We start from the raw sequence: 14,492 nt of genomic DNA, 5'->3' as shown, positions 1-14,492 counted from the left end.
CAACATATTCTTTTACACCAAAAACAAAAAAAAATGATCTTTAAAAAAAGAATCATATGACCCCTTTAAAAAATTCTAAAAAAAGTACTTTTTCAAAAAAAAAAAAAAAAGCACCAACACCTGTTTTCAACTTTGACAATAAAAAGAACCATTATTAACTGAGCACCATTAATAACAGATGACTTCTGAAAAATCATTGACGACTGTAGTAATGATGCAAAAAATTCAGCTTTGATCACAGCAATAAATGACATTTTAAAATATATTCAAATAGTTAAGTTATTTAAATTTTTCATAACATTTTACTGTATTTATAATTTAAAAAAAACGCAGCCTTGGTGACTTCTTTCATAAACATAAAACAAATCCTAATTATTCCAAACTTTTGACCTGTAGTGTAAGTGTCCAAGCGGTTTTTGAGGCCAGAAATTTTTAGTTAATGGTGTAGTTTCTCAAGTGAAAGTTATAGATGAAACAAACAGAACATTTACTTGATTTTGACATCGTCTTGAACGCAGTGGGCCGCCGTCACAAGCCATCGGTCACTGATGATTGATGCACCGCAAACATGTGCAGAGTTTTTAATGTGCAGGCTGACCTGCCATGGGAACTCGCCCATATCTGCTTCCTGCCCACCCACAATTCGAGACTTTGTGTAAGCCTTCTTACCACAGTCTAGAGGAGAAGTAAGGGCGAGAGAACACAGATCAAGATTAAACAATGCAGAATATGTGTTGAAGAATAGATGTGAGGAAGTAGATGCCACACACCGCAGCTGGATTCATCGGAGTTGTCGCCACAGTCATCTTGTCCATCGCACATAGGGTTCTGTTTTGTGATACATTTGCCATTATTGCACGCAAACGTTGACACTTTACAAATATCTGTAAGACAGAAAGACAAGCAATGAGAAAGAACGTAGAGAAGGAAACTGCTTTCGAAATATATTCTCTGAATATTTTTAAACACAATAAACAACAAAAATAACACTAAAATAAATAAACAGGCTTGTATTATTCTTTATCTAACATATCATCACCTCTTGTACAGCCATCTTCATCTGAGCCGTCTTTACAGTCAGGATTCCCATCACACTTCAGCTTCTCTGAGACACACTGATCGTTCTTGCATTTGAATTCTCCAATCTTACATCCTGCCAGAGAAGAGGTTATGTTAAACCAGGTGAGGAGGTGTTTTTGCATGGGAGAGAATGAGGAAGAGAGAAGACTGAAGCTGGTAGTCGTCTTCCTGTCTGGCACGTCAACCAGGTACCTCCTGAGGAAACGGTTTCAGAGCAATTTTCAAATCACAATAACATCATATATTGAATTTGATCAATACACTACACAGAGCCGTTGTTCACTGATGAGCTGCGCAAAAAATCGCGCGAATATGAACGTGGTTTTGCGCAGCTCGTCAGTGAACAACGGCTCGGTGTAGTTAATGCTGCTCAATGTGAAAGCACGCAGGTGATGGAGATTTACCGCTGATTAAAGAACCGGCTTTACTGATAAGATGCGTGTTAAATATCGCATGCGATTTATCGTGCAGCCCTAGTAGAAACAGTGATGAATATTTTAAAAAGCCTATAAATAATACATCTATGCTGTCTTGTATATTGAATGTTACAGAACCAATGAATTCACCTGGGTGTTCATGCCTTTTCCCTATAATGCCTGTGGAGGCAGTATTTCTCACATTTGGATGCATAATAGAGGGTGAACTGAAAGAAAAGACAGGAGAGAAAGGAAAGCAGAAAAGGGTCCTACCACAATTAAGTTCATCTGTGTCATCTCCACAGTCATTTATGCCATCACACCGCCAGAACATCGGCTTACAGACCTCGTTTCTGCACTGGATCATACTGGCGTCACATTCTGAAATCCACATTCAAACACTCTATATCTGAACTCAAATTCATATTCAGAGAGCAAGTGTGCAATTCTGTGTGTGAATTTAAGCACTTACTGCAGTTCTTCTCTTCTGTGCCATCACCACAATCGTTCCAGCCGTCACACCGCAAGGATGGGTCTATACAGCGTTTGTTGTTACACTGGAACTGGTCCGGGCAGGCTGAGAGATTCAGAAACTGAATTGACTTTTTAATGTTCACACTGACACCACTTTAAAAACTGGCATCAATTAGTCAATTTTTTTCCACCTCAGGCCAGACTGTTACTACAGTACAATAGTGAAAGGTTTGACCCATTCTTGCTAGTTTTTACTTATGAACCTTTTTTTATGTCTTTACTTACGGTCAGAGGGCTCAAAGACCTCATAAGTGGCGCTGAAACCTCGATCTACTTGTGATGAATCCGATTTGAACACAACCGACACCTGGTTACTGTTGACTGTAACCATGGTATTAGCAGGCTGCTGCCCACACAATGTGCTGCAAAGAAACAAGCAAGCGTGTGTATGAAATCTCCAGCTAAATGATTACAAGCACTGGTGGTTCAAGATCTGGGCTGGGGAACTTAAAGGTTGTAGGTTTAAACACCACAGTAGCCGATCCAAAAAAAAAAATCTAACTAGGTGTTGGTATAAACCTAATCCTCCACAAATACAAGATTGTACTGAAGTTTTAAAAAATATTCACCATGGAGAAAATAGCATTTCATGTGAACTTTCAGAGAGATACATTTTTTAATTACTGGACCAAGTGATTTGAATGTATAACCCCTATTGATCCAAATGCATTTTTGTTAGTGAATGAATGTTGTATGAGCTTTTGTGATTGTTGTGACTTCTTTGATTCTTTGTGAACAGCTGTTTTTGTGCTGAAATTGAAAATATTTTAAAGAGATACACTGAATTGCTATTAACATGAAGAACTCGTGACGTGATTCCAAGATAAATTATCTCTGCTTTAGACGACTATTCTCATTAAATAAGATATCTGCAAGTTGGGAAAGCTGTAAAAGTGACAAATATCATAAACTGATGTTGTCAGTTGTATCCTTTATGCAATAATAAAACACACACACACACACACAAACAAGTTGATTGTGAGCCTTCACCATCATGTCCTTGAACAAAATGTTTAAACCCAGACTGACTGTTTCTATAACAAGTGTACTGTACACTACTTTTAAATAAAACTTGACTATACTGCTATTAGTCAGATTTAGTGATTTATTTATGTTTCATCTGAGAGGAAAAATTACACTATAGTTTTCAGTCTTTTAAATATATACAATAAATATCTCAGTATTTATGTGCTCTAAAATGACAACCACCGAACCACTCACATATTCTTACTGAATATTTCTATCTTGTTCTCCAGTAAAATATATAATGTCTTTTAAACAAGATACTTTCATCAGATACAGATTAAAGATAAGATACAGAAATAAATAAACTTATATTCTAATTTAAGTTTCTTAAACCAAAGTTTTTTTTTCTTGTTTCAAGCATAAATCTAACTCAATTTGATTAGATTTTACTGAAGACAAACCCTTTCTTGTGTAACCTTTTCTTCTCAAAATAAATGATATAAAGATATTTAGACATGTTTTTTTAAAAAGAAAAAATAGAGGAATATCCAAAAGTGAAAAGTCCAATGCTGTCATACGCTTTATCAGCGCTCTTGGAGGAACATCACCCAGCCTGACTGAAGGACCAGAACTAACTGTTGTACAAGAGTCAATTCTGTGAAATGTCTAAAAAATAAATTACTGTTTTATAGTTTTAAATTTACTGACCTTTTACCAACAATCTGCACATTATCTCCTGGGCAATTCGGACTCCCTGTAGAAACCATGAACTTGGGGAACTTCAACTTGATGAATTTGCCATTAGGAACCTTTAAACAATAGAGATGGATATAACACCGTTATAAACGCGGTTAATCATGACAATAACTGGTTCAAAATGTGTGTCTCTGTCTTACCTCGATGTCCCACTGACATGTGGTGCTGGGTGGGTAATAACTGGGAAAGTTGGGTGATTTAAAACTACCAGAGGATCCACTCAATTTACCACCACATGCAAGTTCTGTTAAAAGGGGAGAACCAGTGAGAGAGACTCAAAATTTCAGAGTAAAGCACGCTGGACTATTAATCAGCCAAGTATGTTTTTGCTCAGCCAGCAAGGATTCATTTTTACCACCGCTATCTCGACTGAACTGAGTGACACGGGCTCTGAAACCAGGAAAATTCTCTTCTTCGTTGGTTACAAAGGTGACCAACATAACATTCCGGGACGAGATGAAGGTTAAGGGATTACTGGGCGAATAAAAGCCACACTTCCTGTTTAAGAGAGAAAGAAACTTGCATCAAAATCCCTTACAGTTGCATTTACAGCCACCAGATGGTGCTACATCCACAAACACAACTCACTCTGCCATAAGGTGTTTGTCCATGGCGACCAACGAGTCGTACACTCTCACAAAGTCATTTGAACAGTTTTTTTCCAGGTTGAAGGTGTCAAAAGACAACTTCAGCACGTGGCCTGGATCTGCCCGGAGCTGCCACTGCACAAAGGAGTTTGGAGTGTAAGGTTGGTCAGGGAAACCCGGTGATTTAATGGTCTCTTCAGCAGAACTCCTGGCATGCTGGGCGAATCTCGTACTTGCTGGACATACAGAAAACAAAAGGTTAATCTTACACATTTATTATTGGATACATGAGTTTGAATTTGCTTAGGGAATACAGTCCTGTTCCAAAACCTACTGAAGGTTGGTCTCACTACGTGACAAGAAAATGCGGAATTTGGTCATAAAAGTGGAATTTACTGTATATTTGGCAAAATAAGAGAGTTTACCTTATGAGTATTTCAGCATTTCATTTGATAAAACTACCATCAGATTCACAACCACCAAAATAAAAATTTAACCTGAAGAAATTATGACAGAAATCTATTACTATTGTACGATAGAATTGAGCTCCCAAAGTAATAACAACAACAATGCAGCTTATTTATTAAGGAATATTATAACTTTTCAATGATGTTTTACTTTAAACAGTAATCCTGTCAGGCAGCACTTTTGCCCAAATTTTTTTTAAAGAACTGTTCAAATTTCATTTGATAACATTTTAATAGATTAATTCCATTGCTAATGTTGTGTGCATTTATTTGATTACCAGTTTTTGATAATACATTTGTATTCAATAAATTAAAACACCACAGAATACAGAAAAATCTAAAGAAACAACACAATTTCTGAAAAATGAAACATTTCTTAGGCCACTATTATTATTCATTTTAATATATTATTAAATAGTTTTATAAATTCAACTGATTAGGCACCCTTTGTAATTTTTAAAATGTAATTCACCTATTTAAATTGAATCCATAAAAATTAAAACGGAAAACATGAAACAAACAAGAATTTAGGAAATAATAAAACAGAATTTGGGAAAAATCAAGATGGATTCATAGGGCTCTAAGATGTCTGCTGCCTTGCTGCAGTTCATTATGGGATTGCTGATGCTGCCTAAAATTTGCAAAAATATGGTCCCTTAGCATCATTAGGTTACCTTTTGAAACAGCCTTTGTTATGAGCGCATCTATGATATCTTTAATTGCTTTCTATGGAGGCAGTTCACTAGGTTTTGGAAAACAGAGTATATGACAGATAATAAGTAATGCACTACTCACTCCTGGCTTTTGAGAACAGACGTGTGTCCAGAGCTGTTAATGAAAGATCGACACAGTTATTATAAATCTGTCAGGCTGAAGACATCAATCTGCGCTTCAGTATCATGGGAATTCACATATTCTATAATATAACAAGCAAACTAGAATCGGTATCTAGGTGAATCTCACAAAACCGGTCAAGAACCAGGTCACATTTCACCCCACAAACACAAGTAGAAAAAAAATCTAAATTGCTTTTCATTTTTAGGACATTTTTATATGATAATTAAGCACACTTCCCCCTCATTACTGTAATACAAAAGATAATGATATATTGTTTAACGTATATTTATACATCTGATTACTGTTGTACTATTTGTAAGTTTGTAAATTAGTTTCTTTAAACAAGGTTCAATAATTGAACATATAACCAGCAGTGAAATGTGGCGTCATCTTGGTAATCCAAAGTTTCTTAATGCAGAAGTCTCTTTATCCAAAGTTTGTTTATGCAAATTATAATGTTTAATTTAGATTTTACAGAAAAATTGGACCTAGACACGTTTTAATGAGATCCATCCATCCAAAAGTATTACCTGAAGACACAACGTGATCAAAGACCAGGGGACCTTGTTGAGCTCTGCGAACTTTGGTGCTATATGTTTCACTTAAGCTGCTCACAGCCCGATCCACTGCTGCTTCCTGTACCACTGGAACAGCAAACTCTGACTCATAGTAAGCTATTACACTGCCCTCACTGCAGAAATCCAGACAGACAGATTGAGATTAAAATTGCTGAAAATGTACTCGCCCTCAGGCCATCTAGGATGTAGATGAATTTGTTTCTTCAGCGGAACAGATTTGGAGAAATGTAGCATTACATCGCTTGCTCAGCAATGGATCCTCCGCAGTGAATGGGTGCCGTCAGAATTAGAGTCCAAACAGCTGATAAAAACATCACAATAATCCACATGACTCCAGTCCATCAGTGGATTTTGATGTGAGAGGAAAACAGGGAAGGTTTTTTTTTTTTTTTTTTAACCAGAGCAAGCATTATGGTGGATTATGGACTTATGGACAAATTTATGGATTATGAACAAGCACAGCGTATCACTTCACAAGACACAAACGGACTGGAGTGGATTACTTGTGGATTGTGATGTTTTTAATCAGCTGTTTGGACACTCATTCTGACGGCACCCATTCACTGCAAAGGATCCACTGGTGAGCAAATTTTTCCAAATTTATGGGGAGGGAAAAAAAGGGGGGAGTTTTTTTTTTTTTTTTTAACCAGAGCAAGCATTATGGTGGATTATGGACTTATGGACAAATTTATGGATTATGAACAAGCACAGCGTATCACTTCACAAGACACAAACGGACTGGAGTGGATTACTTGTGGATTGTGATGTTTTTAATCAGCTGTTTGGACACTCATTCTGACGGCACCCATTCACTGCAAAGGATCCACTGGTGAGCAAATTTTTCCAAATCTGTTTCAATGAAAGAAATTTATCTACATCATGGATGGCCTGAAGGTGATTCGATTTACATTTTTGGGTTAACCATTTGTTTAAAAGCGGGCACATGACCAAAAAACATTAAAAAAATGTGGACAATCACATGTAAACGTACCTGAAGGCTTGAACTCTGGAACCAATGTAATATTTTGACAGTTCTGGAGATTCTGAGTACATTGACTTCAGCTAAATATGAATAAAAAATTTTTTTAAAATTAAATAACATTTCACTATCATTACTATGAAAAAAAAAATAATAGTTTCAATCAATTTGGTTCTCACCTGATCCATGACTTGGTTTGCCAAGCTTTTAAACTCTGCACTGTCCGAGTTTTCATATGCATCCACAAAAACTTGATTTGTTATCCTAAGCGAGCCTGTGTAAATCTTCTGTAGTTTCAAATCTTTCCGGACTGCAGACACCAGGGAGACATGAACCAACAAACACATGATCAGCACTATCATGACTGACACCGGTAACCGTGTGAAGCTGTCTGTGGCTGCAGTACTGACTTACAGTGGAAATGCCAGGCCAGAAGCCCAATGATCAAAGCCAAAACGGCTGCCAAGATCACCAGACCAACAATGATCCCAACTTTCCCAGGGCCCCTCTTCTTCTCCAGCTTTTTATTATCCGATGCTGGCAAGAATGTGACAGCTGTGTCCCAGTCCTTGTCCTGAACACAAAAGAGGCAAAATACTTTTTACTCTTCTCTGTAAATTCCAGTGCCTCTGAATTTAACTACATAAAAGTCAGTTTGAAGAAATAAATAAAACATGACAATTGCAGCACATATCCTCAACAGAATGAGATTTTGATTTGTGAACAGAAAATACACAGAAAACTGCAGAGCTTTTTTTTGACAGAATAAGCACAGATTCATAGGCATTATATAAGAGCAGCATCAGAACACTTCCCTAGATGCTCATACTGCTCCATGCAACTTCAAAGTCTACATGGGCCTTGTTTTCAGAGGAGGAGAGAGAGGCAGTGTCTCAATTTTTATAAAGCAATGACATCCATCATAGACACCATGTTTGGGTGAGTTGTGAAAATTAGGACTGCTTTTACTTTTTACTGTAGTTACTAATTATTGTCATGTGTTCTTTAACAATACAAAACATTAAATGAATACTTTTATTCAGCAAGGATGCTTGATCAAAAGTATCAGCAAGACATTTATAATGTTACAAAAGATTTCTATTTCAAATAAATGCTGTTCACTGAAATTTGTATTCAAAGAAATATGGACTAATGATGCTGAAAATGCATCTTTGCATCACGGGAATAAATAGCATTTTAAAATATATTCATATAGATAACAGTTCTTTCAAATTGTAATAATATTTCACAATATTACTGTTTTACTGTATTTATGTTCAAATAAATGCAGCCTTTCATAAGAAAGTTTAAGAATACAAAAAAAAGTAGTATTTGTGAATTTTATCCATGACGCTAAACTGATTGAATCGTGAAAAGTGTCCATGACTAGAATGGAACTTGTCCTTGAAGTGAGGTTGCAGCTGTTAATAAAGGACTATAGACGAACCATACACAATAACACCAGGAATGAGTATTAAGAATGTATGCAGTGTTGACTTTAAACCAAGACACAGCACACTGGATACACAATAAGCCTGATGATGGAAGGCGGCGGCATAATAGGACATGCTATTCCATGTGGTTAGCGCAATTATAATCAAACCAATGGTGAAACATCAAAAGCTCGCTATATTTGCAGAACACAATAATTATTTTTGTATTCAATGAGTATTATTCAGTGAGTAGTATTAACCTTCAATAGGATTTTTAGAATTGCATTTCAGTAAATGCTCTCAATTTGTGTGTAAAAACAGTTGTCTAAAATAAATAAAAGGACTTTGGGACAAAAGAGTGTTTACCCTTGATGTGAAGTGCACTATATCAAAAATTTGGGGTCGGTAAGAGTTTTTAATGTTTCTGAAAGAAGTCTCTTGTGCTCACCGAGACTGCATTTATTTGATCAAAAATACAGTAAAAACAGCAATATTGTGAAATATCATTACAATTTAAAATAACAGTTTTCTGTTTTAATATATTTTAAAATGCTATTTATTCCTGTGACGCAAACCTGAATTTGTCATCATTATTCCCGTCTTTAGTGTCACATAATCCTTCAGAAATCATTCTAATAAGCTCATTTGGTGGACAAGAAACAGTTGAGCTTCTTAATAGGGGTGCACAATTAATCGAAATTCTAATCGCGATTACAATTATGGATGCCACAATTACGTAATCGTTTAAAGTCCACTTACGTTATTCTGCACGCTTAATATGCTATGTTATCTTAAGGGTTTTTCCCCATTATTTTAATTTTAGTATAACATTATAATACCATTCATATTTTAACTTTTTTTATTATTTAAAGAAGAAACCAATCCGATGCTAAGTTTTTCAGTTAGTGTTTTCAGCTTGTTTATTTTCATATAAAAATACGGCATGCAGTTGCATCAAACAATGGTATAAACATCATTTAATGTAAATTGTGATAATCGTAATTAATAATCACAATTACAATTTCAAGGGAATAATCGACAATTATGATTTTTGTCTTAATCGTGCAGCCCTACTTAATATTTTTCATGGAAATTGTGATACATGTCCTTTACGAATAGTTAAAAAAGTATTTATACTGAATAAAAGTATGAATTCCAAAAAGGTCTTACTGACCCCAAACTTTTGAACGGAAGTGTGCTTTGTTCACTATGAAACACTGGCCTACAATTGTGTCTTTCATAAACGTTGGTTGTCTCAGTTATCTCAGACTGCCGTCACATGACACTGTTCATGACCTATATTCTATTTAATTTGCATAAAAAAATGTGCCAACACAAAAAGTCCCACCTGAGCTGGAATTCATGGAATAAAAGGAAACTTTTATGAAACAAAGGCTTTGGATTTTGCCATTACCATGCATTGAAGCCAAATATAAACTGCCAGTCCCCAATGAGATTTTCAAGGACATCTAAACAGTTGTATTGTCCGTGTAGTTTTCTCTTTGCCACTGCATATTTAAGACCACAGATTTAATAACAATGATCAGGATGTTCTAATGGTCAATTAAACTTAATTTTATTACCTTTACAAACTGTCACACATTAACAGTGCTAAGTAATGAGAGACTAGAATAATCGTTCCTCTTCTAATCAGACCTGCTTTTGGTGTGAACTTAAGACATTTAAGTCAATGAGCAATGAAAGTAGCTAGACTAGTAAATGAGTGAAGTCCACCTGGGTTTAGCGGTTAACATACATTCTATGATGACATGCATGATGCATGAAAAGCAGCTGATCACTGCTGAATAAGTGGGATATCCTCCGAGTCATTTTCAGGTTTCATCTGTGGGGGTGTTGTCTCATAGTAAAGCTAACTGCCGTAAGCATGTCGTAACAGATCTGTGGAATGCGTGCATCTCTACACACACCACGCAAATATACAATAACATGCTGTGGTGTGGATCATTCAACTAAAAAATGATTAATGAAGGCATTGAAACATCAGTTGTGTTGCATACACAACAGTGCTCAGCTACAAGTTAGCCATAATGTACACTGTAAAAAAAAATCTGTGACATTTACAGTAAAATACCGGCAGCTGTGGTTGCCAGAACTTCACCGTAAAAAATATGGTAGCAACATTTTAGGTTTTACAGATTGAACTTAAATTCACAATAAAATACTGTATTTCATTAACGGATGTAATGTTAATAAACCAACATATTGAAGTGTTAATATCTGTTTTGAACCATTGAAATGCACTGGTGGTGATGAGAAAGTCACATGATGAACCAAAACTCATCACAAACAGCTTTTCTACGAGCTGCGGAGGGTAGTTCTTATATATAGAAGGTTTCACACAGTGTCATTCACACAAACACTAAACCCCATCGTGGTGACACACATGAAACTGAAATAATGCAATAAACATTAATTTAACAACATTAGATGTAAGATTAAACCCTAATGTACACGTCTAATAAGAAAAAACGAAGAAACATGCTATTTAAAAAAACAAACAAAAAAAACATAAAATATGAAGTGTCATACAGGGAATTCTGGGAGTGTTGATTTACGGTTATCAAACTGCTGAGTAATGCAGTTAAGTTGTGTCACTATTTTTACCTTCAAGCATGTCCAAACTAGTGGCAGACCGATATCTGAGATCTCATTAAGAGATTTTTAAAACAGCCCTGTCAAAGGGTGAACATTATGTTTTCACATATTCTTTAGTCAAATTTGTGTTGTTTTGAGTAAATATTTTGTAAAAAGGAATATTAATTTTATTTTTGCAATGTAGTGCGTCTCATTTGCTAGTATAATACACTTGGTATTATACAGGTCAACAGTCACGTAATACACTGAAAAAATGTTGATGCAGGATTTAAGACAAATTTCACTCAGAAATAATTACAAAAACGGCAAGAAACATTAAATCAAAATTAAGATTTGAAGTACAAAAACTGAAATAGTATTTTCTTTTTTGTGTAATTAAAAAAAGAATACCAAAACATGTATTTAAAGACATCAAATGAGACACACACTATGCACTTTAGTGTATGTCTCATTTGCTGCCTTTAAATAGTACAATACATTTATTGGTATTGGTCAACAGTCACCTAGTACATGGTGTAAATGGTGTAGGACAGTGAATCTCACTCAACCTTTTGGCGTACCGGACCCCAGGCCAATTCAGAACCATCCTCAAGGACCCCCAGAACAAAATGGACTCATCTATGTATCATTTGTGAGGACCAAATGCAGTCAAGTATAATTCAAGTTAGTTGACTTGTCCAGTATTTGGCCATTTCACCAGCTATATTGGACTTTTCTTTCAAGGGAACATGTCATGTCAAAATATACAAAAATTCATATTTTATACGGACCCCCTGGCCTTACGTTAAGGACCACTAGGGGACCACGGACCCCTGGTTGAGAAACACTGGTATAGGATATACTACAATCTTCACTCACAAATGGCAACTAACATACTAAATAAAACATGAAATGTTTACACAAAGACTGAAAATGTACTTCAATAAACTTTATTTACAACCATTTTTACAGTGTACCCTAGATTGTGGGATCCACATTGGGTGCTAAAAAACCCTTATTGGTCACCGCCACATAAAACCAAACAATTCACCAGAAGTGACTGTTTTTAATCTATCCCTTAAATTGACAGCTACCTATAATCACCAGAGACATTAACTGCTGCTGTAGACTGGAAGCACTTCATTTAAAGTCTTGTGAATGTCTATTGACACCCTATCCTCACAGACGACAATGAAGCGCAGCTAATCCAGTCAGCAGAACGACTTACTGAATTGATGATCAATAGAAATGAAATCCCCTACACATGCACCGATTGAGAAGAAAAGGAATGAATGACAAGCCGACCACCCCAGCTTGTTCTTATGGAGTTACTACAGACAGGAAATTACATTTTAAACCAATCATGGAGTGAAACCTCTTGAGGTGACAGTGGTGGCACACTTTTAAGTTTAGTAACATTACATTGGTAGCATAAAGAGATTGATGCACTTAAATGGATAGTTCATCCAAAAATGAAAATGTGATGTTTATCTGCTTACCCCCAGGGCATCCAAGATGTAGGTGACTTTGTTTCTTCAGTAGAACACATATGATGATTTTTAAGTTCAACCGTTGCAGTCTATCAATCTTATAATGCATGGCAATGGCAACAAAATCTATGAGACTAAAAAAAACATGCACAGACAAATCCAAATTAAACCCTGCGGCTCGTGACGACACATTGATGTCCTAAGACACGAAACGATCGGCTTGTGCCAGAAACCGAACAGTATTTATATCATATTTTACCTCTAATACACCACTATGTCCAACTGTCTTTGGGCGCGCGCACGGCATCCGGTGCGTGAGGTGTGTACGCGCTCTGGCGTAGTTTACGCAAGCGCCGGAAATGATCTCTCGCGCGTATACGTCACTCATTGTTTACACAGTGCACAAACATTGTAGGTACGACGGCTAATCAAAATGGTACTTACTTGCGCTTATCCGGATTGTTCAAACCGACTTAAAACTAAAAGATTACGTTCTCTCGCGCGAACTCAGTTAAAGACAGTTAAAAACAGTTAGACATAGTGGTGTATTAGAGGTAAAATATGATATAAATACTGTTCGGTTTCTGGCACAAGCCGATCGTTTCGTGTCTTAGGACATCAATGTGTCGTCACGAGCCGCAGGGGTTAATTTGGATTTGTCTGTGCATGTTTTCTTTACTCTCATAGATTTTTTTACCATTGCCATGCATTATACGACTGACAGACTGCAACGGCTGGACTTAAAAATCATAATTTGTGTTCAACTGAAGAAACAAAGTCACCTACATCTTGGATGCCCTGGGGGTAAGCAGATAAACATCAAAGTTTCATTTTTGGATGAACTATACCTTTAAACATTAGGTTGTGCAATGTCATTACATCTTATAGTCAACCTACTGACTGAATGTAGCCAATTTTCCAACACATTTTGAGGCCTGGAAACCAAACTTGTACGATTTCCTGATATTTACAGGTTTTCTATGAGCGTGGGAGCCTTAAATGTATGTATTAAATTCCAGTGCGTTGTGATTGGCCGAATACCTCAAGCTTGTGACGGAAAGGTTACGCCTCTCACATACTGTTGGTGTTCTGGCCAGCGCAAGAGTGTCGTAAATACAACTTAACCACTGATTTCTAGTCGTGTCCATTTTTGGAAAGCCAAACAAAGTAGTTGTTTGGCAGGCTGAGTGAGCAGATGCGGCGGATTCGATGAAGGAGCGTCCGGAGGGCTTGCGGAATATGACCCCTTTAATATCAGATATTAATATATCATAAAAAGGTCCGAATCTATTTGGTAAACTCAACTACAGAACTTAAAATGAGATACAGTATAGAAATGAAACAACTAAATTAATATTCAAAAGGCAATCTCAGAATGAAGATACCAAAAGATCTGATAGTACTAGTCGAGTTGTACAAATATTCATCAGGAATGGATATGGGTTAGTCTCTGTTGTCTCCATGTTAAAGGACATCTGTCAGAGAACAAATTGTCAAGCTTGCCAGTCTCGTGTACAATGGGTCAGCAAATGCAAATACAATCAATTGTTGTAAATACTGTGTGTTACGTAATCTCTTGCAGCTTCTGCAAACAGTGCAATTGAAATACTATATTCAACATTCACAATTTCACTGCCACAAAACATTGTGTTATTATTTTATTATGATAAAAATGATTTTATATACACAGATAAATGTTTAGATGAATGAACTTATTGACCCTTGAAGGTAAGCAACATCAACTGCACAATCTACAGCACACAGTAACTAGCAA

The 14,492-nt window shown here is 36.2% G+C and overlaps 1 protein-coding gene across 1 annotated transcript in view; it reads right to left on the bottom strand.

The window, feature by feature from the left end:
* st14a (ST14 transmembrane serine protease matriptase a) overlaps positions 1-11,268 on the bottom strand; it is a 16,768-nt gene extending 5,500 nt beyond the window's left edge. The window contains exons 1-16 of the mRNA XM_016237650.1: positions 11,259-11,268; positions 7,615-7,797; positions 7,380-7,510; positions 7,213-7,283; positions 6,174-6,334; positions 5,602-5,634; positions 4,341-4,575; positions 4,108-4,250; positions 3,893-3,996; positions 3,705-3,805; positions 2,256-2,392; positions 1,969-2,073; positions 1,770-1,877; positions 1,040-1,153; positions 771-884; positions 492-675 (exon numbers count right to left, since the gene is read on the bottom strand). Of these exons, the coding sequence (XP_016093136.1) occupies positions 492-675; positions 771-884; positions 1,040-1,153; positions 1,770-1,877; positions 1,969-2,073; positions 2,256-2,392; positions 3,705-3,805; positions 3,893-3,996; positions 4,108-4,250; positions 4,341-4,575; positions 5,602-5,634; positions 6,174-6,334; positions 7,213-7,283; positions 7,380-7,510; positions 7,615-7,797; positions 11,259-11,268 (1,934 nt within the window). The remainder of the gene's footprint in view (positions 1-491; positions 676-770; positions 885-1,039; positions 1,154-1,769; positions 1,878-1,968; positions 2,074-2,255; positions 2,393-3,704; positions 3,806-3,892; positions 3,997-4,107; positions 4,251-4,340; positions 4,576-5,601; positions 5,635-6,173; positions 6,335-7,212; positions 7,284-7,379; positions 7,511-7,614; positions 7,798-11,258) is intronic.
* Positions 11,269-14,492: the final 3,224 nt, after the last annotated feature.

Source organism: Sinocyclocheilus grahami, unplaced genomic scaffold (genome assembly GCF_001515645.1).
Source record: "Sinocyclocheilus grahami isolate Dianchi unplaced genomic scaffold, SAMN03320097.WGS_v1.1 scaffold521.1, whole genome shotgun sequence".
Lineage (NCBI taxonomy): Eukaryota > Metazoa > Chordata > Actinopteri > Cypriniformes > Cyprinidae > Sinocyclocheilus > Sinocyclocheilus grahami.
This window is presented reverse-complemented; position numbering and strand designations above follow the sequence as displayed.